The following is a 26,837-nucleotide window of genomic DNA, read 5'->3' as shown; positions in this document are numbered from 1 at the left end:
GTGTGATCGGTCCTTGGAATGTAGATTGCTGGTATTCCTTTCCCAGGAGCTTTTCTGGACCACCTTTGCTCAATAGAATATTCAAGCCTCTCCACCACAGCAAGGCGGCCATCCAAGGAAAGGTCAAGGAGTAATAGTAATTGGGTCACTGAGGAGTCTGAGCAGGAGGCAGTGTGCAGTGGGTTGACAGGAAGACCTGGAGAAGGAGACAAACCGTTTCATAGTGGCGAGCTAGTGGAGGAGGAACAACAGTAGTGCAGTGGTGTGAGGTCAGTGGGCAGAAAGAGCAAACTGGTTTCCACGCATTAGAGTTATAGTTGGGAAAAATCATTCAGACAAGTTAGGAATGATCAGCAACAGAGAGCACCTTTAACTTTGCAGCAGTAGATAAATAAAGTGACAGGCCGAAAGTTCATTATGGTGCACAGCAGGGATCGTGGCATGCCAATTGATCATAACACCGGCAATGGAGGGCTCATGAACGTTAAAACACTGGGCAAAAGGCATCCATGATATGGGTCCATGGACCACCGGTTGAATAAGAAACATTTCTGCAAAGATGTTACTTTATTCAATGTACATCTTGGAATTATAAATATAGGGCATCAGAGAAGACTCAGGACTTTATCAACTGAATAGCTGAGTCACAAAATGATGGTTCGGGCAATTCTCAACTGCTGGGCGGCAGTCTCTCATGTGAAAAATGGACACTAACAATTGAAAATAAGGGAGAAGGAGGAATTTAGCTTCTCCATTGATGCCTGCTGCAATTTTCAGATCAGAAAATGGTTGAGAGCACATCTGCCTGCAATAGTTATAAATCTGCATAAATGCACAAATGGGGTCCTACCGCAATTTCCAGGTATAAATAGAACCATAGAACAGCTCTGGCACGGAAGGCCTTTCGGCCAATCATGTACATACTGACTCTCTGAAAGAGCAGCTCAGCTAGTCCCACACTTGGCCTGCCTTTTCCCCGTAATCTTGCAATTCACTTCTCTTCAGATTGTCATGTGAGAGTACCTTTCAGAAATGGATGTTTAAGCAATGTATCTTTAAGGAATGGAGATGATCATATTACTGAAGTGATGTCAGAGGTTGGGGGGGGGAGAGTTGAGCTCACTTCTGCTTTTGGTTTCAGTTTGAAAAAACAGCTTGTGTGTGTCTGTGTGTTTCCAGAGAGCTGCAGGAGGAAAAGCAAGGTGCTGGAGCTGAAGTCAACCAAGCTGATATATCTCTGCCGTCTAACAGAAAATATATATATTCTGTGACCTGGTGTGTTACTGTTTTGAAGATTTGAAGCCTTTTGGTTGTTTGAAGGAACATTTTGAGGGATTTAGTGTTGTATTATTTTCTGGGTTATCTATGAAGTAAGGGGTGTTAAGAGATCCAATGTTTATTTAATAGGTTAATTTGAGTTCATGGAATAAACATTGTTTTGTGTTAAAAACCACGTGTCCATAACTGTAATATCACACCTGGGGAACAAGCCGTGTGCTTCAAAAGCAACAATTCATTAAAGGGAGAGGTTGGTGGAACTCCATGATACATTTTGGGGTTCTGTAAACTCCTCGTCCATAACAAGGTATGTTATCCAAATCCCTTTTGAAAGCCAACTGAATCTGTCATGACCACATCCTCAGGCAGGACATTCCAGATCCTCAGCACTTAGAGCATGGAAACGTTTTTCCTCATATCGTTTCTGCTTCTTTTGCTGAATGGGTTGACATTACACAACACAAACTGCATCCATTTGTCAGGCAGTGAGCAGCGTTTTAAGATAAATAGATGCACAACAACATTTCTAATTTTAACTCCCATGGAGACAGCTGCAAGGGTCCAACAACATACCACAGTAAGGCTCCCTAACTGTGGCCAGCTCCTCTCACACCAGACCTGACCTGCAGGTTCACTGTGGAATCCGGCCCATTTTCTACCCTCTCAGCTCCTTGTCTACATCTTTCGAAAAACTATTTCATGTGATGTGGGCATCGCTGGCAAAAGCAGCAGTTCGACTCCTTCCTGCACTGATACACTCAGCTTTCCAGTACAGAAAGAGATTGTGTGCCATTTAAAAGTGATGCCATGATCCTCTGATCCCCCAATCTGCACCCCCCCCCAACCCAAACGCAACAACTTACCAACTAGGGGGTCTTCAGGCCCCCCCTCCCCCATACCATACTTTATAAGAGCAGGGCCCGATCCGTGGCACGTGAGCAGTTCCCATGCCAGCTTGACAGTGCCACCGTGGCAGTGCCAAGGTGAATGAGTGGCAGCAGTAGTGCCAGGGTTCCAACCTGCCCAGAGCCCGACCGCCCAGGTGCCTCTAACCACCTGGGGGACCCCAAGCGCCGTAATGCCTGGGCCACATTGGTGTAAACCAGTGCTAAATGGCCCCACGTCAGGATCTCCAAGGCAAGGCCGTTCGATCCCACGCCCTGGGTAACTCCAGCGCAGCATATTCAAGTGAGACTAACTACTCACTTGAATATGCAAAACTGGAACACGCCAATTGAGGGCAAGATCCAGATCGTGACGCCTCGCGAGAGAGATCTCGCAAGAAATAATGAGCGTCGTAAACCGTGCAAGAAACTTCTCGCTTTAGCGACTTCGTTGTGTCCTGAGTCGGGCGCTGTGAGGCCAGTAGATCGCAGCCAATGTCACTCAAACACTAATTATGCAAATTATTTACAGTTCGAAATGTTGTGTTAACTCCCTTCATCATTTTCTTTTCACAATTTATAATATTTTGGTGAAATGATTTTCACACCATCGTCTCAACAGAGCAGACCGAAGTTAAGTTATCCCTCACCACGCAAATTTTATTAGAAAAAGCCAGTGTTGCTGTGGACATTGTGCCAATTTTTGATCATCTGCTATAATATTGAGTTACAAAGGATCGCAATACAATGCACAGAGCACATTTTGAAGAATGCATTCAACAGTATTCAATGAGGGAACCCTAGAAGCACTCTGAGCCAAGTCAGCAGAGATCAAGTGCTGGAGCTTTCAAACAAAGCTTGAAGCAGAGCATTCAAGGTTACCTTACCTGGAATTAAAATGCATTGTCCGGCTCATCTTTGCTAAAGGAAAGTGCATCATTTTATCAATTACAACGTTAGACTTTCCTCAGTCGGAAGGCGGAATACTATTCATTAGCAAGCATAGAGTTAGGCCTAATCACATCCATTCGCCTGCTCCACAATCAGAAAATGAGGCACATGGGGAAGTGCAACTTGAGCTGCTCCTAGTCACTCCCTTTGATAGCTTTCAGCTGCAGTTACAGACTTAAATTCAAAACAGCAAACTGACCAGCAAATTTTCAATCCACCCTCGAGCGTAAATGAATTGCTGTTCAACCACTAATAACGTTTCTGATTCTTTTCTTTTTGGTCAGTCATGCTGGAGCTTCAACATAAGAATAAAAATCGACTTAAAACCAAAAATACATCGTCAGCCAATGAATTGACACTTCTGTCTGCCGTGACATCTGTGTTCATTGAACCAATGTGGCTTCTTCTGGGAATACAGTCTCACCCCTGACCAGCAAAATAACATTTTCCTCGGATCCTTTTACTTCAGTTGAAACAAAGTTAGTCTTTGTAACCAGAACCTGTTGCTGCTTTGTGAGCCAAAACACGCTGTCGTTAATAAAATGAAAGGGGCAAAAATAGCAAGGTTCTCCATAATGAATCAATGGGAAGCAAAAAAATAAATAAAAATGGAAGACATAAACACGATCTGCTCCAAAATGGCAGAAAATAGATTATTTTTATTGACTGATGAAACTGAATTTGGATGAAATTATTTGAAGTGACTTTCAAAATAGCTTGAGTGAGGGACTTTCTCCCCCCAACTGCTCAACGCTGCACACTTTTCTACATTGTAGGTTAATCTTTTTATACTCCAGTCATTAGTCTATCTCAAAACAGTTCACATTATTGCTTTACTTTGAAGCGCAGTGACTATGTCGGTGAATTCTGCAATTGTTCTGTGCCACGCTGTCACAATCTGACAACCATCGAATAAACGGGACAGCAAAAAGCAACCCACATCAACAAATTAAAAATGGGGGAGGGGAAAGGAAGAGTGATTAAACAGTAAGCAGAGAAATAAGAAAGCAGAGATGATTAATGAAAGCCATAAAAATTAACATAAATGAAAAAGAGAGTCGTATGTCAGAAAGAAAGATAAAGGCCAAAAAAGGGGATACTAGTAATGAGAACCACATTTTCACAAACACGATAAAAGGGAAAATGGCTTACCTTGTCCTTACCAAAGTTATTGCCTCTTAATTGAACAACTTTTTACAATCTCATCATACCTTTGAAAGACTAGCAACATCACCACATCGAGATGCAATCAGAATTAGCCATGCATTGATAAAGATGACGGGCACGATTCAACCAAAACATTTTGAAGTGCCATTTTGGGTGAGTTTGACGGAGTGTTTCTCGTTTTTTTGACTGAGATCTACACTGCTATTCAACAACACTTTAGTCATTTTTTCGGTCCTTGGGGAGTTTCTACCCGGTCAAGCCCACAATTAGAAATGTTTTCAACACTGGGGAGCTCAACACGTCAGTGTGACCAGCTCCTCAGAGTGCCATTAGTACTGGCCCACTGTTATAATCCTATAGGAGGTCCAGGGATCTGCAACATCAGAGTTCCTATGGCCTAACCTGAATACGGTCTATCCAGATGAGGGGATGGAGCTAACCCCCCTTTTCCTAGGAGTGCTGGAATATGAATACCCCAACCCAGGTGTGGATCGCGTGCGGGAGACCCTTTGGGGAGTAGGAGGAGTGTAACCTGAATAAAAGCAAATTTTTCTACAGACATTGCTTCTGAGTGGTCGCTTGCCTTAGATTTTACACTCACATTTGTGTGGGCCAGCAGTAAATGGCACCCGGTGCAGGCCTCGCACTGAAGGCCGTTACGTCCCGTGCGCCAGGAGAATCCGGCACATCGAAATGAGACGTACATATATCGCCCAGGGTGAGATCCAGATCACAATGTCTCGCATGAATGGATGAATGTCGCAAGACGTCTCAGGGGTCACAAATCTTGCGAGAAGCCTCACACGAGATTCACTGGCCTCGTTGTCAGCAGTAAAAGGGATGTTTCTCAAATGGTTCTTTTTTAACCCATGTTTTCAAATGAAAGAACCTTCCAAACCCATGACTGCTAACATGCAGAACAGTAATAGGCAACCTATGCTGGTGATCGGGCCATGTGACTGGCCCTCTATCATCTCAGCGGGCCGCAAGATTGAAATCGAGCATGTTCACTAACCATGAGCCTGAATAAGATTGAATACAACAATAAACACTGTGTATTTTATAACGAGATATAGAAAATGGTGAAACATGCATATATTAATAGAACTGTCAATTTCAGATGGTAATAGCAAAATAAATAATTACACTTGATTGGACGCAAAGGGAGTGCACGGCTATCATAGTCAAAATTGTGGGCAATGAGCACACACCTCACTTCACCAGCCCTTGTTTTAAGTGCGTATCACTTTAGTAATACCAGTCAGTTAAAAACTACGCGGGTAGAAATCAGTGGAATTTGGCACGGACAACGATCAACAAAACGTCTTATGGGCTGCACTCAGAAACCTGATGAGCCGCATGTGATCTCCGTGCGCAGGGTGCCCACCACTGATCTAGAAGGGTAAGGGCAGTAGATGGCTGTAAACATCACCACCGCCAAGTTCCACTCCAAGCCACCTATCATCCCGACTTCATATCGCACTCCCTTCGGGGTCGCTGGGTCACATTCCTGGAACTTCCTTCCCAACAGCACTGTGGGTGTAACTACACCTTATGGACTGCAGGGGTTCAAGAATGCAGCTCACCACCACTTTCTCAAGAGCAATTAGGGATGGGCAACAAATGCTGACCCAGCCAGCAAAGCCCATATCCCAGGGACAAAAAGAAAATAGAAAATGTTAAAATAAGTTGCGTGTGTATTGAGCAGATATTAGATTTCTTGAAGTACCTATTGCTAAATCATTCCATTTTATTTTACAATAATTTGCAGCTATATCAATGCATGGCTATCTCTGACTATATTTGGATCCAGTGATGTCTCTACAATCTTTATTAAAAATGTGTTTTGTAAGAGATTCTTTAATTGTGTACAATAATTCATTAAAAGCATTTTTAATTCAAAAATACTGGACTTGCTAAGATAAATTAATTTCAATTGTCAATTAGCAACCTTCTACTGTTAATTGTAAACAAAGGCATTGGACATCGAATTTTTATGTTTAACACTAATAAAATTTATTACAATAACAGGAGTTAATGTGGCACACAAGACAAAAAGATATCAGATTACCATTAATCAGTGGGCTACACAACAGCTAAAGCTGTTTCTCAAGGAACAACGTGCACTTGAACTAAATACAAAAGCCTAAAACGAATAAGAAAATAACCCATGACTTGAACAAATTAGCTCTAGTTTTTCCATATTACATTCAGCGATTCCTACATCAATAACAGTATGAATTTACAGTAATTGCAGTAATTGAAATGAAGTGTATCTTGAATAATGTCATAGTCTGTTTGAATCATGTTACTTAACAGTATTAATATCCTGATGATGCTTACATGAAGGAGAAGTGGACAAAAGCATTTACATATATTATCCCCCACTTAATGGCAGCACAGAAATAGAGTTGAAATATTCAATTCAGTATTTATGCAAAGTAAAGGCCTCAGTTTTAAGAGCAGAGTAACAGTGGGACTAGTAATCCCGGGACCCAGCTGGTGGACACTCTGAGGACACAGGTTGAAATTCCACCTTGGTAGATGGTGGAATTTCAATTTGATTAGCAAAATCCGGAATTAAAAGCTATTCTCAGACACAGATTCGGAATTCAAAGAATATACAAATCCAAAAGAAAAACCCAAAACGGATTAGCTCTAACTGGGGGGGGGGGGGGCTATTCTCAATGTCAGTGTGAACTGAACTAATCCTATGAACCATATCTACCCACCCTGCTCCAGGTCCATTCATCTTCTTCAAAAATGAGACAGCGGGAGACAAAAAGCACTCCTTTCCCCGAAAGATAGTCTTTGCTCAATAACTCCAGTAACCAGGTTTGTAAATTTAAACACAATTATTTTTTAGTACTAACAATAACTAATTAAATAGGCAGCAAATACAACTGGTTAACTATTAACTAATTCCTAGCCCCCCCCCCCCCCTCTTTAACTCACCTCACCATCTACATACATATAAGACAAACACAGAGGGGAACGAGGGGTGTAAAGATATCACTAAAAGTAAAAGGACAACGTCTCTGTTTCAGATGGACATCTGGTTAGATTATTTTAGTCTAGGCCTTCAGTTTGGATGTTATTGCTTTCAGTCTGTAATGGTTTTCACTGTAGATTCATCAGGATCTCAAGACTTCTCTGCAGGGTCAGAATCAGCAGGCAGGAGTTAATTTGGAGAGAGAGAGAACAACTCACAGCTTCTTCTCTCAGCATCCAGGAGCGTTCTCTCTGGGTTATCTGAAAACATCCCACCTGGTAGGACCCAATCAATGCATGTCACCGGGCAGAATACAGATTTGGCCAAACCATTAGCCACCAGCTAACCAATCGAACCAAATTCCTTCGATCTCTCAGGTGCCCATAAAGTTTGAGTTCTTCTGTTCAAAATCTAATCTTCACAGCACAGTGCATTATTTTGCAATTTTTGCATTCCTCACTTCCTCTCCTTGACTTAAATGTCCATGAATCAAAAAATGATTATGACAAAGTAAAAGAAATGGGAAGTAAGGGAATGAATAGGAAGGACCCTTAAACGTTGCACACAGCACCACCAAGGCGAGAGCTCGTTAAGCAGCAACTGCGCCACTATGAGCTGGGTCCCACACCCGCCCACTCCAAATGCCACGAACAAACGAGGATTTCAGCATTTTATCTTGGCTCTTACTATCTAAAAGACCAAGCAGTAATTTCCAGGGACATGGCGCAATCCATGTAGGCCAAGAAAAAACAAGTATGAAATGTGCATCAGGATAAAATGACGGATTAAAAGATAAGCAGAGCCGGAGTTTGCGAAAACGCATCTGCTCCCACTTGCCGTTTTTAGCACTGCCCCTTGAGAGCAAGGTAATTTTTTATATTGCCATCTCCAACCTGGTTAAATATAATGTAAACTCAGTGACGCACATATAATTAAGTACGATACAATTCATGATTGGCAGCGCAGTATCACAATAAAATTATTTCTGAAACATTTTTAGTTACAGCTCCCCCACAGAGCATTTTAATTTTGGTTATGGATGGCCTGCAGTCCAACAAAATAGATAACACTTAAAACCAAATGCTGAAAATGTGATCAATTTTATATTAAGATAATTCACAGGTGAATAGGAAATGTACTGATGGATTACTATGGTTTGCTATAATGTAACATGTCCATCATTTCGTTCAGATAACTTCTCCTTTTTCAGAAAATATTGTGACCTATATACTTCTGTGTACGGTGTAAGGGTATCCACTCTCCAAATTTTTATTCTAATGCCACCAAGGCTCCTTTTGTCTCAACACTGGGGGATTGTACTACTGTGAGCCAACTGGCAGGAGTCCATGTGAATATAACTGCAGCTGTTCACCCACAAATGTACATCAGTGAAAAGCTACTTAACCCTTTGAGAACTTTGGTAGTTTATGTACCATTGGTGCACTGTGGATTCTTTCTTCACCAGATCTTTGGCGGTATGTTTCAAAATATTTCAAGAATATTCCTAATATTGAGTGAAAAAGAAATCATGAATGTATTTAGTACTAACTGCACGACAAATAACTGATGACCCCTGGTGTTTTCTATGGCAGCAACAGCCACTTAACCCCATTGATGTCGAGCAGTATTGTGCCTAATCATAGAATTTACAGTGCAGAAGGAGGCCATTTGGCCCATCGAGTCTGCACTGGCTCTTGGAAAGAGCACCCTACCCAAGGTCAACACCTCCACCCAATCCCCATAACCCAGTAACCCCACCCAACACTAAGGGCAATTTTGGACACTAAGGGCAAATTATCATGGCCAATCCACCTAACCTGCACATCTTTGGACTGTGGGAGGAAACCGGAGCACCCGGAGGAAACCCACGCACACACGGGGAGGATGTGCAGACTCCGCACAGACAGTGACCCAAGCCGGAATCGAACCTGGGACCCTGGAGCTGTGAAGCAATTGTGCTATCCACAATGCTATCGTGCTGCCTAATGACGCCATATTAAAGAATTGACAAGCATTGGTACTTCAATATTTCTTTGTGCAATGTTAAAATTCCTTTCAATAGTTATGCGGAACGCTATATCATGACTTGGAACTATACTGCTGCTCTTTCACTTTCTGTTTCAAAATCCTGGAGCTCCCTCCGGGATACTGCCGTGGGTGTACTTGCACCACATTGACTGAAGTGGTTCAAGTTGGCAGCTCACCATCACTTCTCATGGGCAATGTGTCATAAATTTCGGCCTGGCCAATGACACTTGCATCCCATGAAAGAATAAAAACATTTGCTTTCTTTCTAAAATAGGACTAACAGGTTATGTTTTTAGAATCCATTGAATCCCTGTGGTGCAGGAGGAGGCCATTTGGCGATAGGGTCTGCACCCTACTCTCCGAAAAATCACCCCAGCTAAGCCCACTCCCCACCTGTAACCCCACCTAACCTGCACATGTTTGGACATGAAGGGCAATTTAGCACGGCCAATCACCTAAAGTCCACATCTTTGGACTGTGGGAGGAAACCAGAGCACCCGTAGGAGCAGACACGGGGAGAACGCACAAACTCCACATAATTTTCACCACTGTGCCACCCAGAAGATACAAAGCGACACTATTCAAAGAATGAATTACAACTGCCTACATATTACGGGCGCGATTCTCCCCCCCCACGCCGGGTGGGAGAATCGCCGGGGTGCCCCGCGAATCGCGCCACGCCACCCCGACCCCTGTACGGGATTCTCCCACCGCCCCGAAACCAGCGCCGTGCGATTCGCGCCGGGCCGCTCGGAGAATCGCCGCAAACGGCGAGCGGCGATTCTCCGGCCCGGATGGGCCGAGCGGCCGCTACGGCACGACAGGTTCCCGCCGGCGCCATCCACCCCTGGTCGCTGCCGGCGGGAACTCTGCAGGAACGCTGGGGGGGTGGCCTGTGTGGGGGGGGGCTCCTTCACCGGGGGGGCCTCCAATGGGGTCTGGCCCGCGATCGGGGCCCACCGATCGGCGGGCCGGCCTCTCCCCCCACGGCCTACTTCCTTCCGCGCGCGGCCCCAGAACATGTTGGTGAGGGGCCGGCATGCGTAGACGTTCCCCGCGCATGCGCAGGATGGCATGGCCCAACTGTGCATGCGCAGGATTGGGCTGCCCCAACTGCGCATGCACGGGTTGGCGCGGCACCCATTTGGCGCCGTGTAAGGAGGCTGGAGCGGCGTGAACCACTCCAGCGCCATGCTGGCCCCCTGTGGGGGCCAGAATAGGTTGTGCCCGGGCCCTGTTCACGCCGCCGTGAAACGCGATGCCGTTCACGACGGCGCGGGCACTTAGTCCCGGGAGAGGAGAATCCCGCCCTACATTTCTAAAAAATGTTTTCCATAGGCAATATGCACTGACAACTAATATTTGGATGATTTCATCAGTCAAGCTGTTTCTCCAATTGTTTTAATTTGTTAGTCTACACTGCTCAGCATAACCTAAAAATCAAACCTACACAACATCTTTTAAAAACTGAAATCAATGAATTTCTACTGCCAATAAAAAATTTCTATCAGACCCGCAATGTTTTTCCATAATAATATAATATTGACAAAAATATACTGACAATATAGTAAGTAAACAGGAACATTTGGCTATAGTATTAAATGGTTGGATAGTGAATTTGTAATTGCATCCTTGTCAAACATTCCTCATGCCGACTCATATCATTTATATTTTCAGCACCCATCTCTGTGCTTTAAGCATCCAACTTCCTTCAATCCAAAAGTAATGCATCTAAATTCAATTCAAATTGTGGAACTTCACAAATGTCCAAAAAATTCGAATTGTCCTTATGGTCACCATTAATTTTGAAAATGCTTCCTGATATTCTTGCGCAATACCAAACATTTTATTTTCAGTAAGTAGAGAACAATAACATTGACAAACAAAATGCAAATTTCTAGGTAATAGATGAAAGGATAACACGACAATATTTCTGGCCAAGGCTTCCAATCCCAGCTTCTTAAGAAATGCAGAATGCATCTGCAATCTAATTCCTTCCTCATAGTGTGAGATCATGGGGGGGGAAGACAAGCCAGGCACCCTTTTAATTGCACTAACTGTCAGATTCTTGTAAGTGTTCACGAACATGCTGAAAAACAGAGACTTTTGGTGGAATTTTCACTTTTTTATTCCAAGTGCTGGACCAGGTATAGCTCGCCGGCTGCAGAGCCAGCTTTTCTTACCATATTGCCCAGCACTTAGAAACAAAAAACGTGTAGACGTGTCCCACGCCATCTCAGTGGTGAAGTAAGGCTTGCAAGAGCCGGCCACATTGGCTTTCCAAAGACCTGGGTACCCTTTACAAAGAGGTTGGTAGGTAGGAAAGGGTAACAGGTGGGTAGAGTGGTAAGGTCGGGTTGGTAGTGGTGGGGGGAGAGGAGTTAGGTGGTGGGGTTGGGGCGGCGCTGGTCGGTGGAGGAGTCAAGTGATGAGGTTGCGTCAGTACAGGTTGGGGGGCGCGTGGGCGAAGGCAAAGGGGAGTGAAGTGGTGAAGGCCAGTCAGGTAAGGAGGGGGTGGGTATCTGGTGGTCGGCCAGTAGTGGTGGGCCTCCATCAATGCACTCAGCGCGTTCCGTCTCCTGAGGAGGTCCCTACATGTATCATGGGGGAAATAGCGAATATCCAACAATCCGGAGACCAGAGGATTGGAGTCCATGGCCGGAATTCTCCGAAATCCCGGCCAAGTGTTGACGCTGGCGTCAAAATCGGCGCGAGTGACGCCGGCGTCAACTGGCCTCCTAGCCCAGTCATTCTCCCCGTCCTCAAGGGCTAGAACGGCACCGGAGTGCTATGCGCTGCTCGGGTGTCAAAAGCTGGCCTGGCCACGGCTGGCGCGGGTCCACGCATGTGCGCCACAGCCGGCGCGGATTTGTGCATGCGTGCCACGGTCATCTCTGCGCCAGCCCGCGGGCAACATGGCAGAGCCCTACAGAGGCAAGGCGCGAATGAACGTAAGCCCCCCCCAGAATTAGCGCACCCGCCGATCGGTTGCCCCCAATTGCTGGCCTGCCCAAAGTCGTTTCCACCCCTCCCCCCACACCAGGACAGCCCCCACAGCAAGAACGCCGAGGTCCTGCCGGGTTGGACCATACGCAAACGACGTCGGCGGGACTCGGCGGGCACTCGGCCCGTCGAGCACGGAGAATCGACGCGAGGCCCGCTTTCAACGGCCCCGACCGGAGCCGCGGCAACCGCGCCGGCGCGATTGGCCCAGCGTCGGAGCAGCTTGGCGCAATTCGCGTGTCCCTCCGCCGATTCTCCAACCCGGCGCGGGCTCGGAGAATCCAGGCCCATATCTTTTACAAGTTTAATGTAACACCAGTCTAAAAGCACTATTGTATGAACAATGGGCGCGACTCTCCACTCCCACGCCGGTTGGGAGAATCGCCTGGGCCGCCGAAATTTCCGGGGACGCCGGTCCGACGCCCTCCCGCGATTCTCCCAAGCGGTGGGAATGGGCCGGTCGAGTTTCGCGGGCCGGAGAATCGCCAGAGACACCCAAAATGGCGATTCTTCGGCACCATCCACTATTCTGAGGCCCGGATGGGCCGAGCGGCCAGGCCAAAACGGCGGGTTCCCCCCAGCGCCGTCCACACCTGGTCGCTACAGTCGTGGGCGGTGCGTGAACGCTGGGGGGCCGGCCTGCGGGGGGGCGAGGGGGGATCCTGCACCGGGCTTCACCTTGAATGTGGAGTGGCCCGCGATCGGTGCCCACCGATCGTCGGGCCGTCCTCTCTGAAGGAGGACCTCCTTCCTTCCGCAGCCCCGCAAGATCCGTCCCCCATCTTCTTGCGGGGCGGATTTGGACAGGACGGCAACCACGCATGCGCGTGTTGGAACCGGCCAACCCGCGCATGCGCGGATGACGTCCGTTATGCGGCACCGGCCGCGTCATCTATTCGGCGCCACTTTTACGCGGGCGACAAGGCCTGGCGCGGGTAGATGATGCGGCCCCAATACTGGCCCATTGTCAGGGCCTGAATCGGTTGGGACCGGGGCCGTTCCGCGTGGTCGTGAACCTCGACGGCGTTAACGACGGCGCGGCCACTTTGGCGTGTGAGTGGAGAATCCCGCCCACTATTTTCTGTGAGCAACTTATACTTTAACTGAACCTTTCCCTTTTGCCCTTTAGCAAAACAAAACAAACGCACTTAACAGGTATGTTTGACATTGATCTTTAAGTAGATCTTCAATTCTGAAATAAATGTGTTTCATACTGTAAGGTTTTTCGTTAATTCTCCTGAGCTAAAGCTCAGTTAAATCTTCCAATCTCTTTTTATCTAAAACGTTTGGTCTTGCCTATCTGAGAGCGAGCTTCCACCTGCATCCCTATATGGGGAAGCACAGACACATTTAGCCTCCAGTTACTCTCTCATGACCCTGACAGACCACCAGTGTCTGGGTTTTCAGGGCTATCTTAGAAAATCCTTCCCCTCTTAAAGCCTATTTCGACAGTAACATGGATCATATGTACCAAGGTGGAACTGCTGATTATCTGTACGTGTTAACCCAACTGTCTTTAAACTTGTGTGTTTAAAGCACGACTGGTTACAACCCAACATTCTCAACTTTTCTGGGACTTTGGGGACCCACAGTCTATCCACAATTTGCACAGATGCTGCTGTTCCAAAGTATAAACATATTGCACCTTCTTCTTTGTAAAAAAATATAAAGGGCCTCCTTTAATCTCTAACAATCACACCACCTAGGCTTGCATTTGGGAAGACGTCTGAATAAGTCACATGACTTGCTTAATTTATCTTAAATTAAAGACACAAAAATCTCATAATTCACCGGGCATACATGACTGTGGCTTGGATGAGCAGGTTTTTTGAAGGGTTGCAGGACAGGTGTGTGAGGTGTGCAGGAGGGCCCGCAAATCATGTCCACATGTTTTGGGCATGTCCGAAGCTTAGAGGATTCTGGCTGTCATGTCCACGGTGCTAAAAACGAGGGTGGTGCCGAGTCCAGAGGTGGCGACTTTTGGAGTGTCGGAAGACCTGGGAGTCCAGGGGGCGGGAGAGGCTGACGTTTTGGACTTTGCCTCCTTGGTAGTCCGGAGACGGATCTTACTAGCGTGGAGGGAGCCGACGCCCCAAAATCAGACGTATGTGTTAGTGACATGTTTGGATTTCTCAGGCTTGAGAAAATTAAGTTCTCCCTGAGAGGATCAACGTTAGGGTTCGAGAGGTGGCAGACGTTTATCGACTTCTTCGGAGAAAACTAAACTGTTAGCAGATTCAATAAGGGGGGGGTTAGGGAGTAAGGGGGGTAGGGGGAGTTAGGCAATTTTTGTCTGGCTTAGGCGGGAACAGCAGGAGATGGAGGGGTGTGTTATGCACTGAATTATGTTTACATTTGTACTTAGAACATAAGAACATAAGAATTAGGAACAGGAGTAGGCCATCTGGCCCCTCGAGCCTGCTCCGCCATTTAATGAGATCATGGCTGATCTTTGTGGACTCAGCTCCACTCTCCGGCCCGTACACCATATCCCCGAATCACTTTATTCTTTAGAAAGGCATCTATCTTTTTCTTAAAAACGTTTAAAGAAGAAGCCTCAACTGCTTCACTGGTAAAGGAATTCCAGAGATTCACAACCCTTTGGGTGAAGAAGTTCCTCCTACACTCCGTCCTAAATCTACCTCCCCTTATTTTGAGGCTATGCCCCCTAGTTCTGCTTTCCCCGACCAGTGGAAACAACCTGCCCGCATCTATCCTATCTATTCCCTTCATAATTTTATATGTCTCAATAAGATCCCCCCGCATCCTTCTAAACTCCAATGAGTACAGTCCCAGTCTACTCAACCTCTCGTCATAATCTAATCCCCTCAACTCTGGGATCAACCTAGTGAATCTCCTCTGCACTCCCTCCAGTGCCAATATGTCCTTTTTCAGGTAAGGAGACCAAAACTGAACACAATACTCCAGATGCGGCCTCACCATCACCTTATACAATTGCAGCATAACCTCACTCGTCTTGAACTCCATCCCTCTAGCAATGAAAGACAAAACCCGATTAGCCTTCTTAATCACCTGTTGCACCTGCACACCAACTTTTTGCGACTCGTGCACCAGCACACCCAGGTCCCTCTGCACAGCAGCATTTACCGTTTAAATAATAATCCATTCTGCTGTTATTCCTCCCAAAATGGATAGCCTCACACTTGGCAACATTAAATTCCATCTGCCAGACCCTATCCCATTCACCTAACCTATCCAAATCCTTCTGCAGACTTCCGGTATCCTCTGCACTTTTTGCTTTACCGCTCATCTTAGTGTCGTCTGCAAACTTTGACACATTGCACTTGGTCCCCAACTCCAAAAAGTCTATGTAAATTGTGAACAACTGCGGGCCCAACACTGATCCTTGAGGGACCCCACTAGTTACAGCTTGCCAACCAGAGAAACACCCATTTATCCCCACTCTCTGCTTTCTGTTAGTTAACCAATCCTCTACCCATGCTACCACTTTACCCTCAATGCAATGCATCTTTAGTTTATGCAGCAACCTTTTGTGTGGCACCTTGTCAAAAGCTTTCTGGAAATCCAGATATACCACATCCATTGGCTCCCCGTTATCTACTGCACTGGTAACGGCCTCAGAAAATTCTACCAAATTAGTCAGACATGACCTACCCTTTATGAACCCATGCTGCGTCTGCCCAATGGGACAATTTCCCTCCAGGTGCCCCGCTATTTCCTCCTTAATGATAGATTCCAGCATTTTCCCTACAACCGAAGTTAAGCTTACCGGCCTATAATTACCCGCTTTCTGCCGACCTCCTTTTTTAAACGGTGGTGTCACGTTTGCTACTTTCCAATCCTCTGGGACCACCCCAGAGTCTAGTGAATTTTGATAAATTATCACTAGTGCGTTTACAATTTCCCTAGCCATCTCTTTTAACACTCTGGGATGCATCCCATCAGGGCCAGGAGACTTGTCTACCTTTAGCCCCATTAGCTTGCCCAATACTGCCTCCTTAGTGATTACAATCATCTCAAGGTCCTCACCTATCATATCCTTATTTCCATCAGTCACTGGCATGTTATTTGTGTCCTCCACTGTGAAGACTGACCCAAAAAACCTGTATAGCTCCTCAGCCATTTCCCCATCTCCTATTATTAAATCTCCCTTCTCATCTTCCAAAGGACCAATATTTACCTTAGCCACTCTTTTTTGTCTTATATATTTGTAGAAGCTTTTACTATCTGCTTTTATATTCTGAGCCAGTTTACTTTCATAGTCTACCTTACTCTTCTTTATGGCTTTTTTAGTAGCTTTCTGTTGTCCCCTAAAGACTTCCCAGTCCTCTAGTCTCCCACTAATTTTTACTTGCTTCTTTTGCCATAAATGCCTTATTAAAACATGTGTTAAAAAAAACTCATAATTGTAACATTACATAAAGCAAATTCATGACCTGCATTAAAGAGCCGAGTGACCTAATCCTGTTCGTCAAGCTATCAAACCCAAGATTTAATTTCACGCCAAAACATTTAAAAGAAGATATTTAGAAACTGTGTATGTTTTTCACTCAGCAACACTGACAAAATTGATGTACAGTTTGCAATGTAGGATTGCAGCTCACTGAGCGAATTCAACATTACACCACATCCCCACCCCACATACAACACTGAAACTTTGCCGAATGCCTTAAAAAGCCAAGTGAAGCACAAGGCAACCCTTGGTATTTAATTCAGAACTGGATCTGGGAAACAGAGCTATGTTATGTAACCTTAAATGCAACAAAGTAACATTCACATAACTTTGTGAAATTTACACAACGACTGGCAGCATGGTAGCCTTGTGGATAGCACAATTGCTTCACAGCTCCAGGGTCCCAGGTTCGATTTCAGCTTGGGTCACTGTCTGTGCGGAGTCTGCACATCCTCCCCGTGTGTGCGTGGGTTTCCTCCGGGTGCTCCGGTTTCCTCCCACAGTCCAAAGATGTGCAGGTTAGGTGGATTGGCCATGATAAGTTGCCCTTAGTGTCCAAAATTGCCCTTAGTGTTGGATGGGGTTACTGGGTTATGGGGATAGGGTGGCGGTGTTGACCTTGGGTAGGGTGCTCTTTCCAAGAGCCGGTGCAGACTCGATGGGCTGAATGGCCTCCTTCTGCGCTGTAAATTCTATGATAATCTATGACTGCTGCATGCTGATCACTATATCCCACCATATTGCAATACTCAATTCTCTGTTGACCTTGATTCAATTTTATGCATGTGATTTATCTTTTTTAAATGAAGGTACTTTCTCTTAAATAGCCACATGGAAAAGTAATGTATTATTCTGTATTTTTGTTTCAGGGCAGCGCTGTAGCACAGTGGTTAGCACAGTTGCTTCACAGCGCCAGGTCCCCAGGTTTGATCCCCGGCTTGGGTCACTGTCTGTGCGGAGTCTGCACGTTCTCCCTGTCTGCGTGGGTTTCCTCCGGGTGCTCCGGTTGTCTCCCACAGTCCAAAAATGTGCAGGTTAAGAGGATTAGCCATGATAAATTGTCCTTAGTGTCCACAAAGGTTAGGTGATGTTACTGGGTTATGGGGATAGAGTGGAGGCGTGGTCTTAAGTAGGGTGCTCTTTCCAAGAGCCGGTGCAGACTCGATGGGCCGAATGGCCTCCTTCTGCACTGCAAATTCTATGATCTATGATTCTATGAAATAGGGCATTTCTGAAAACCAGGTTATGTTTTACATTTTATGTGATACCAAAGTCCACTTGGCCAGCAACATTTAAAAAATGGTAAAGATACAGAGTCCATCCTCCACATGTCTGCTTGATGTTAGAGAACATCCAAAAGGTCTGAAGATTTTGTTTTTAAACTTGACGTTAATTGGATAATTGTACTCTTCCACCAGATAAAGATAACTTTCTTCATTTCATTTTAATGGACACTTTCTTTCCAAAAAATCTGTTAGAAATAATGTTTCATTTGTTTCAGAATGTGAAAGTCCCAATTTATTATCTGCCACCTTCAGCACAGTGACATCATGCACAATGACACTTTTTTGATGAAATTTGTATGTTTATCAAGCATTTAAAATCCTTGCAAAGTACGGTGGCGGCGTGGGGCAACAAGGTAGCACAGTGATTAGCACTGCTGCCTCACAACGCCAGAGACCTGGGGTCAATTCCAGCCTTGGGTCACTGTTTGTGTGGAGTTTGCACATTCTCCCCGTGTCTGCGTGGTTTTCCTCCGGGTGGTCTAGTTTCCTCCAACAGTGCAAAAGATGTGCAGGTTAGGTCGATTGGCCATGCTAAATTGTCCCTTAGTGTCCAAAGGTTAGACGGGCTTACAGGGGAGTGAGCTTAGGTAGGATGCTCTTTCAGGGGATTGTTGCAGACTCGATGGGCCAAATGGCCTCCTTCTGCACTGTATGGATGCTATGACTTTGAGCCAAAGTGGCCAGCTGCTGAATACAGGTGCTGGGATAGCAATGTGTTATTAACCCAGGCCGACTGATTGCAAAGCTGGAAGGTGACTGATTTTATGCTGAAGACCAGTCATTTGAATGATATTTGTTCCCAGTCTGTGCTAGCCACATTGTTCATTGATGGTTGTATCAGCAAGGTGCTAATATCAAGGGCTGAGTTGAATGCACCCTGCACCCCCTGCTAGCTGGGGTGAGGGAGAGGGGAAATTAAATCTATTGGCAGCCTGCCGAATGCCTACCCGCTAGGCATCACATCTGCCGCAATTAAACCAGCGATGGTGTTGGTGGAAGGAAACAAGCACATTGGTCAATTGAGGCCTTCAAGTGGGCAATGAAGGGTTTCACTCTGCCGCGGCCAGGGTAGGGAGAGGCACATGCCAAGCAGCGAGCCCAACAGTCTTCCATGCATGGCCTGTTGGCGGGAAGGAGGGCGGGGAATGGGTGTGTCCCTCCGGAGTCTGTTCTCCTCCATTGACCTCTAAAACGAACATCCCGGCCTCATCCCCCTCGCCAATCCCCGGACACTCACAAGGTTCAGATCTACCTATCATCTGCCTCCTCTTCACCCAGGTCCAGGACCGGCAGTGGCCACCACTCCCTGTGGCGCAACCAATACATAGTGAACTGCCGACCTCTAATTAGCACTGTCCCCGCGAGGGTAGAAATCTTGACTCCAGCTTACAACTGGCCAAAATAACTGCAGGGCCGCCATTATTATCTTGGGTGGTCTTCTCCACCTCCCTCCATGCATCCCACACCCCACCCCCTGTCCACCCTCACCTCCAAGTGACTTTTTAAACCACGTGGTGGGCAGGGCAGAGATCATGGTGCCTTGATTAATTCAGCCCCATGAGTGACCGGCATCACTTAAAGCTACTCTACACTTCTGAAAATTTGCCTATACTGCTTAACGCAAGTCTGCACCTTTTAAAGGGGATGGTGCTTTGTGGTTGGAACATGTGCTGGTAATCCTAGTTGAAGGGACCTGGAAAAGAGGGAGAAACAACACAACAAGGAAGAGAGCATGGTCCAAGATATTTGGATCTATCACTGGAGGCCGTGGTGAAGGAAGTGGAGGAAGAGAGATATCCTGCATCCTCAGTGGCGGTGGGGGATGCTGGAACCTCCAGACCATTGCAGTGATATCAGATAACCATGGAGATCAATGCCAGGAATGAGGCCTGAGGATCTGGATGCAGAACGTATAATGACCTCCGACGAGTGGTCAAGATTATTGAATGACATCTTCAAATGCCATAAGCTAGCAACTGCACCACAAGCCTCTTCCATTGCTCAAATCATTACAATCCCATTAAACACGCATCAACAATTTCCATCAATCAGGACTTATGCCGAACATTCAAATGTTTCACCTCACCCTCATATACTGAGCACTGCTGCTAGCCTCACATGCAAACCGCACAGCGGGCACACACTGTGAACTATTCAACAGGCATATTAGACAATCAAACGTTATGGAAATCACCAATACACTTCACTCTTCCTTGCAGGACAAGGTGGTGCATAACGAACAGGGCGAGGACAGGCATACGTTTATATCCCATGGAGGCCAGAATGCTGATCATTACTGGATGGCCATTGTTGAGGCCAGAGCCGGAAACAGGACTGAAATTATCGATGCTGACAGTATCCTCAGACCTAATTTTCCTTCTCAGATCTCACTTGCTTCTTTGATTCACGAGCTGTGGTAAGTGTGTGCTCACTCCTCCTGCTACTCTCTGGCAAGAGAGAATGAAGCGTTGTTAGTTCTCATCAAGTAGGTATCCTGAGTGAGCTCCCTAACCTAACTGTGGATGGCAAACTGAGCTGCTGCAAATATCTCCAGCTCCAGCTTGGAAGGAGCTAGGTAAATAGAAGTTCATTGCCACAGTCACCTTCACACATCACATACAATATGATTCCCGCCGTGCTCTGATGTTGTGGTTGTGACTGTAGCTGATTGCAGATTTCAGTGAAGATATTAAAGCACAGATATTGTTGTTTGCTGAAGTGCAGGCCGGTGATTTGGACCCTGAACAAACTGGGTGGATCTAGTCTCTTTCTGAGAGCCCTTCGGCTCTTGTTCCTCCTTCAGCAGTTTGTCCTTCTCTACGTGGTGTCCGCTTGTTCTCCCAATCACACTTTATTCCCAGGGGCATGACTATTCACCCACCCTTTGGGAATAACTGGTACATCCGAATCAAGCCAGAAAAAAAGTCCTTCAACATCTTCCACACCACTCCCTATAGACTTTTGCAACTTGAAACCATAATAAAAAGCAGAAAACACTTGTAGCAACATAGCAGCAACCAGAAGCAATCAACCCGGTAACTAATCTGTCAGCAGTTGATGACCCCTTTAAATAGTGCTAGTGGGGTATTTTTTGCTGATCCTGTGTCTAGCTAGTGCAAGATCAAAATAAGACATTGATGAGACAAGCTCGAAAATGGCACCAGATGCTAAATTAGCCTCGTGTATTAACTGACATCATGATCTGTCTTCCCTCCATGAGTCTGGTCGGTGGTCACTGTACACATGCCAAGATCCCTACCAATATGGCACCTGGTGTGAGTCGCTGCATAAGTGTATGCCCGCACCCCACGGATGCCAAAAACAGGTGTTAACGAGCCCAATTCCATGCTCTGCTTTTCAGAAGGTTGTGGTCTATTGAAAAGGGATCCACTATGTCTCTTATATTCACGCACGAACAGATGCCCTCTAATAACGATGAGAGGCCCAATTTATCTTGAGGGCTGGGCCTCAATAACTTCAGAGAATGAGAGCCCCAGGGGACCCCACTGGCTCCAGGCTGCAAAAATATCACCTTCCTCTGACTTCTGTTGATAGGTTTGCCTGACTGCTCTTTCAGAACGGATTATTTTCATGTCGTTGCAAACACAAAAATTAACAGCATATTATGAAGGCCATTTGTCCCATTATATCAATTCGTGGTTAAAGTAATCCAAATTTAAGCCTGCAGCTTTGCATTTCCCTTAAGTTCTGCATTTTTTTCCTGCAGAAAATAATTCTCCATTTTTCCCTTGAAAGAAGCATTATTGGTCTCTGCCTCAGAGTAATAGTTTGTCATTATCAGTTCTCCAGGCATTTCTAATTTGTACACTTCCTGCCTGACCAGATCTCATTTACTGCTGTTTTAGTCCCAGTCAATAAATTGTGATGGGACAAGTATTACTGAAATGAGGTGACACTTGGAAGTGCGCATTATATATGTTCATTTTAATATATTGCAAGAATTACATGCTTCATTACTAGATTGAACATTTTCATGTAATTTTTAAAATCTTCGTACAATATTTAGATTTTATGCCTATGGTTGCTGGGAAGGATACTGATATTGAAGTGTTTCTGATGCAATAGAGGACTCATCATAGTTTGCTTATCAATGATTAGTTTTGTAGCCAGTACTCTTTCTGACATATAGGGGCCATTATTGATTTCACGTTACCTGATAATGTGAGATAACCTTGGTTAAATATTCTCCTGGAGCTCAAGATAAGATGTGCTGGGAGTACCAGAGGTAAAGACTGAAAGTTCAGTCACTAACAGCCGGTACAGCTGGTGGTGGGAGAACAGCAGCAGTAGTGGATTATGCGGGTCATGTTAAGCTCAACGTCAGAAAATGAGGCCAATTGTACGGTACAGTAGAGCAGGCAAAAAAAATGCTCCCATTTGGATGTGCTTTATAATTATTACAACAATAACTTGCATTTATTTAAGCATCCTGTTATGCAAGGGAGATATTCGGAAATTGAGATCAAAGATGTAATGGGCAACTTAGGGGTTAAGCAGACAGAGGGGAAAAAAAACTGCTAGCACGGAGTCAGAGGGATACGCCCACATCTGGCCGAGTTACATTGTCGTAACCAGACTTAAACTCATTAGGGGGAATACACAGGATGCCCCATATCCATTGTTTTTTTTATTAAATATTTTATTGAAAATTTTTGGTCAACCAACACAGTACATTGTGCATCCTTTACACAATATTATAACAACACAAATAACAATGACCTATTTTATAAACAAAAAATGAATAAATAATAAATAACAAAAATGAAAACTAGCCCTAATTGGCAACTGCCTTGTCACAAGTAACACTCTCCAAAAATATAATTTAACAGTCCAATATATAATTATCTGTAGCAACGACCTATACATACTATACAGTATATATTAACAACCCTGAGAGTCCTTCTGGTTCCTCCCCCCTCCCCCCCCCCCCCCCCCCCCCGATCCTGGGCTGCTGCTGCTGCCTTCTTTTTCCCATTCCGTCTATCTTTCTGCGAGGTATTCGACGAACGGTTGCCACCGCCTGGTGAACCCTTGAGCCGACCCCCTTAGGACGAACTTAATCCGCTCTAGCTTTATAAGCCTCGCCATGTCATTTATCCAGGTCTCCACCCCCGGGGGCTTGGCTTCTTTCCACATTAGCAATATCCTGCGCCGGGCTACTAGGGACGCAAAGGCCAAAACATCAGCCTCTCTCGCCTCCTGCACTCCCGGCTCTTGTGCAACCCCAAATATAGCCAACCCCCAGCTTGGTTCGACCCGGACCCCCACTACTTTTGAAAGCACCTTTGTCACCCCCATCCAAAACCCCTGTAGTGCCGGGCATGACCAAAACATATGGGTATGATTCGCTGGGCTTCTCGAGCACCTCGCACACCTATCCTCCACCCCAAAAAATTTACTGAGCCGTGCTCCAGTCATATGTGCCCTGTGTAATACCTTAAACTGAATCAGGCTTAGCCTGGCACACGAGGACGACGAGTTTACCCTGCTTAGGGCATCTGCCCACAGCCCCTCCTCGATCTCCTCCCCCAGCTCTTCTTCCCATTTCCCTTTTAGTTCATCTACCATAGTCTCCCCTTCGTCCCTCATTTCCCTATATATATCGGACACCTTACCATCCCCCACCCATGTCTTTGAGATCACTCTGTCCTGCACCTCTTGTGTCGGGAGCTGCGGGAATTCCCTCACCTGTTGCCTCGCAAAAGCCCTCAGTTGCATATACCTGAATGCATTCCCTTGGGGCAACCCATATTTCTCGGTCAGCGCTCCCAGACTCGCGAACTTCCCATCCACAAACAGATCTTTCAGTTGCGTTATTCCTGCTCTTTGCCACATTCCATATCCCCCATCCATTCCCCCCGGGGCAAACCTATGGTTGTTTCTTATCGGGGACCCCCCCCAAGGCTCCAGTCTTTCCCCTATGCCGTCTCCACTGTCCCCAAATCTTCAGTGTAGCCACCACCACCGGGCTTGTGGTGTAGTTCCTTGGTGAGAACGGCAATGGGGCTGTCACCATAGCCTATAGGCTAGTCCCCCTACAGGACGCCCTCTCTAATCTCTTCCACGCCGCTCCCTCCTCCTCTCCCATCCACTTACTCACCATTGAAATATTAGCGGCCCAATAATACTCACTTAGGCTCGGTAGTGCCAGCCCCCCCCATCCCTGCTACGCTGTAAGAATCCCTTCCTCACTCTCGGGGTCTTCCCGGCCCACACAAAACCCATGATGCTCTTTTCAATCCTTTTAAAAAAAGCCTTCGTGATCACCACCGGGAGGCACTGAAGCACAAAGAGGAATCTCGGGAGGACCACCATCTTAACCGCCTGCACCCTCCCTGCCATTGACAGGGATACCATATCCCATCTCTTGAAATCCCCCTCCATCTGTTCCACCAACCGCGTTAAATTTAACCTATGCAATGTGCCCCAATTCTTAGCTATCTGGATCCCCAGGTAACGAAAGTCCCTTGTTACCTTCCTCAGCGGTAGGTCCTCTATTTCTCTACTCTGCTCCCCTGGATGCACCACAAACAACTCACTTTTCCCCATGTTCAATTTATACCCTGAAAAATCCCCAAACTCCCAAGTATCCGCATTATTTCTGGCATCCCCTCCGCCGGGTCCGCCACGTATAGTAGCAAATCGTCCGCATACAAAGATACCCGGTGCTCTTCTCCTCCCCTAAGTACTCCCCTCCACTTCTTGGAACCCCTCAACGCTATCGCCAGGGGCTCAATCGCCAGTGCAAACAATAATGGGGACAGAGGGCATCTCTGCCTTGTCCCTCGATGGAGCCGAAAATATGCAGATCCCTGTCCATTCGTGACCACGCTCGCCACTGGGGCCCTATACAACAGCTGCACCCATCTAACATACCCCTCTCCAAAACCAAATCTCCTCAACACCTCCCACAAATAATCCCACTCCACTCTATCAAATGCTTTCTCGGCATCCATCGCCACTACTATCTCCGTTTCTCCCTCTGGTGGGGCCATCATCATTAGCCCTAACAACCTCCGTATATTCGTGTTCAGCTGTCTCCCCTTCACAAACCCAGTTTGGTCCTCGTGGACCACCCCCGGGACACATTCCTCTATTCTCATTGCCATTACCTTGGCCAGGACCTTGGCATCTACATTTAGGAGGGAAATAGGTCTATAGGACCCACATTGTAGCGGGTCCTTTTCCTTCTTTAAGAGAAGCGATATCGTTGCTTCAGACATAGTCGGGGGCAGTTGTCCCCTTTCCTTTGCCTCATTAAAGGTCCTCGTCAGTACCGGGGCGAGCAAGTCCACATATTTTCTATAGAATTCGACTGGGAATCCATCCGGTCCCGGGGCCTTTCCCGCCTGCATGCTCCTAATTCCTTTCACCACTTCTTCTACCTCGATCTGTGCTCCCAGTCCCACCCTTTCCTGCTCTTCCACCTTGGGAAATTCCAGCCGATCCAAGAAGCCCATCATTCTCTCCCTCCCATCCGGGGGTTGAGCTTCATATAATTTTTTATAAAATGTCTTGAACACTCCATTCACTCTCTCCACTCCCCGCTCCATCTCTCCTTCCTCATCCCTCACTCCCCCTATTTCCCTCGCTGCTCCCCTTTTCCTCAATTGGTGTGCCAGCAACCTGCTCGCCTTCTCCCCATATTCGTACTGTACACCCTGTGCCTTCCTCCATTGTGCCTCTGCAGTGCCTGTAGTCAGCAAGTCAAATTCTACATGTAGCCTTTGCCTTTCCCTGTACAGTCCCTCCTCCGGTGCTTCCGCATATTGTCTGTCCACCCTCAAAAGTTCTTGCAGCAACTGCTCCCGTTCCTTACTCTCCTGCTTCCCTTTATGTGCCCTTATTGATATCAGCTCCCCTCTAACCACCGCCTTCAACGCCTCCCAGACCACTCCCACCTGGACCTCCCCATTATCATTGAGTTCCAAGTACTTTTCAATGCACCCCCTCACCCTTAGACACACCCCCTCATCTGCCATTAGTCCCATGTCCATTCTCCAGGGTGGGCGCCCTCCTGTTTCCTCCCCTATCTCCAAGTCCACCCTGTGGTAGTATGTATTGGGGGTCATGTGGGACTGGAAGCCCTAATGTCATTGGCTGACAGATCCCGGGTCCTGGTTGGCCGTTGACCTCATACACCGCCCTGAAGGCGAAGTATAAGAAGCCGGTGCCTTCACCCGCATGCCAGTTTACTATTGGGCTGCTGGGGAACAGACACGCTTAATAAAGCCTCATCGACTTCACTCTGTTTGTCTCACGGAGTCTTTGTGCGCCACACACCCAGTGTGGAGCGTTATCCGAAATGGCTATAGCCGTATACTCCGTTCCCCTCACCTTCGGGATCAATGCCCTACCCAGCACAAAAAAGTCTATTCGCGAGTAGACTTTATGGACATAGGAGAAAAACGAGAACTCCTTACTCCTAGGTCTGCTAAATCTCCACGGGTCCACACCTCCCATCTGCTCCATAAAATCTTTAAGCACCTTGGCTGCTGCCGGCCTCCTTCCAGTCCTGGACTTCGACCTATCCAGCCCTGGTTCCAACACCGTATTAAAATCTCCCCCCATTATCAGCTTTCCCATCTCTAGGTCCGGAATGCGTCCTAGCATCCGCCTCATAAAATTGGCATCATCCCAGTTCGGGGCATATACGTTTACCAAAACCACCGTCTCCCCCTGTAGTTTGCCACTCACCATCACGTATCTGCCCCCGTTATCCGCCACTATAGTCTTTGACTCAAACATTACCCGCTTCCCCACTAATATAGCCACCCCCCTGTTTTTCGCAT

General features: G+C 46.6%; 1 protein-coding gene across 8 annotated transcripts in view; it reads right to left on the bottom strand.

Annotated features, from left to right (window-relative positions):
* The window catches only part of LOC140393873 (neuron navigator 1-like), a 970,643-nt gene that overhangs the window by 391,061 nt on the left and 552,745 nt on the right, over positions 1 to 26,837 (bottom strand). Inside the window, exon 1 of one of the 8 annotated variants that reach the window (XM_072480432.1) lies at positions 3,050 to 3,287. The exons of the other annotated variants lie outside the window; for them this stretch is intronic. Coding sequence (XP_072336533.1) covers positions 3,050 to 3,102 — 53 coding nt within the window. The 5' untranslated portion in view covers positions 3,103 to 3,287. Of the gene's footprint in view, positions 1 to 3,049; positions 3,288 to 26,837 lie in introns of those variants that run through there. 8 annotated transcript variants of the gene reach the window in all.

This window comes from Scyliorhinus torazame, chromosome 17, assembly GCF_047496885.1.
Source record: "Scyliorhinus torazame isolate Kashiwa2021f chromosome 17, sScyTor2.1, whole genome shotgun sequence".
Taxonomy (NCBI): domain Eukaryota; kingdom Metazoa; phylum Chordata; class Chondrichthyes; order Carcharhiniformes; family Scyliorhinidae; genus Scyliorhinus; species Scyliorhinus torazame.
The sequence above is the reverse complement of the archived record's forward strand: the minus strand, read 5'-3'. Positions and strand labels throughout refer to the sequence as shown.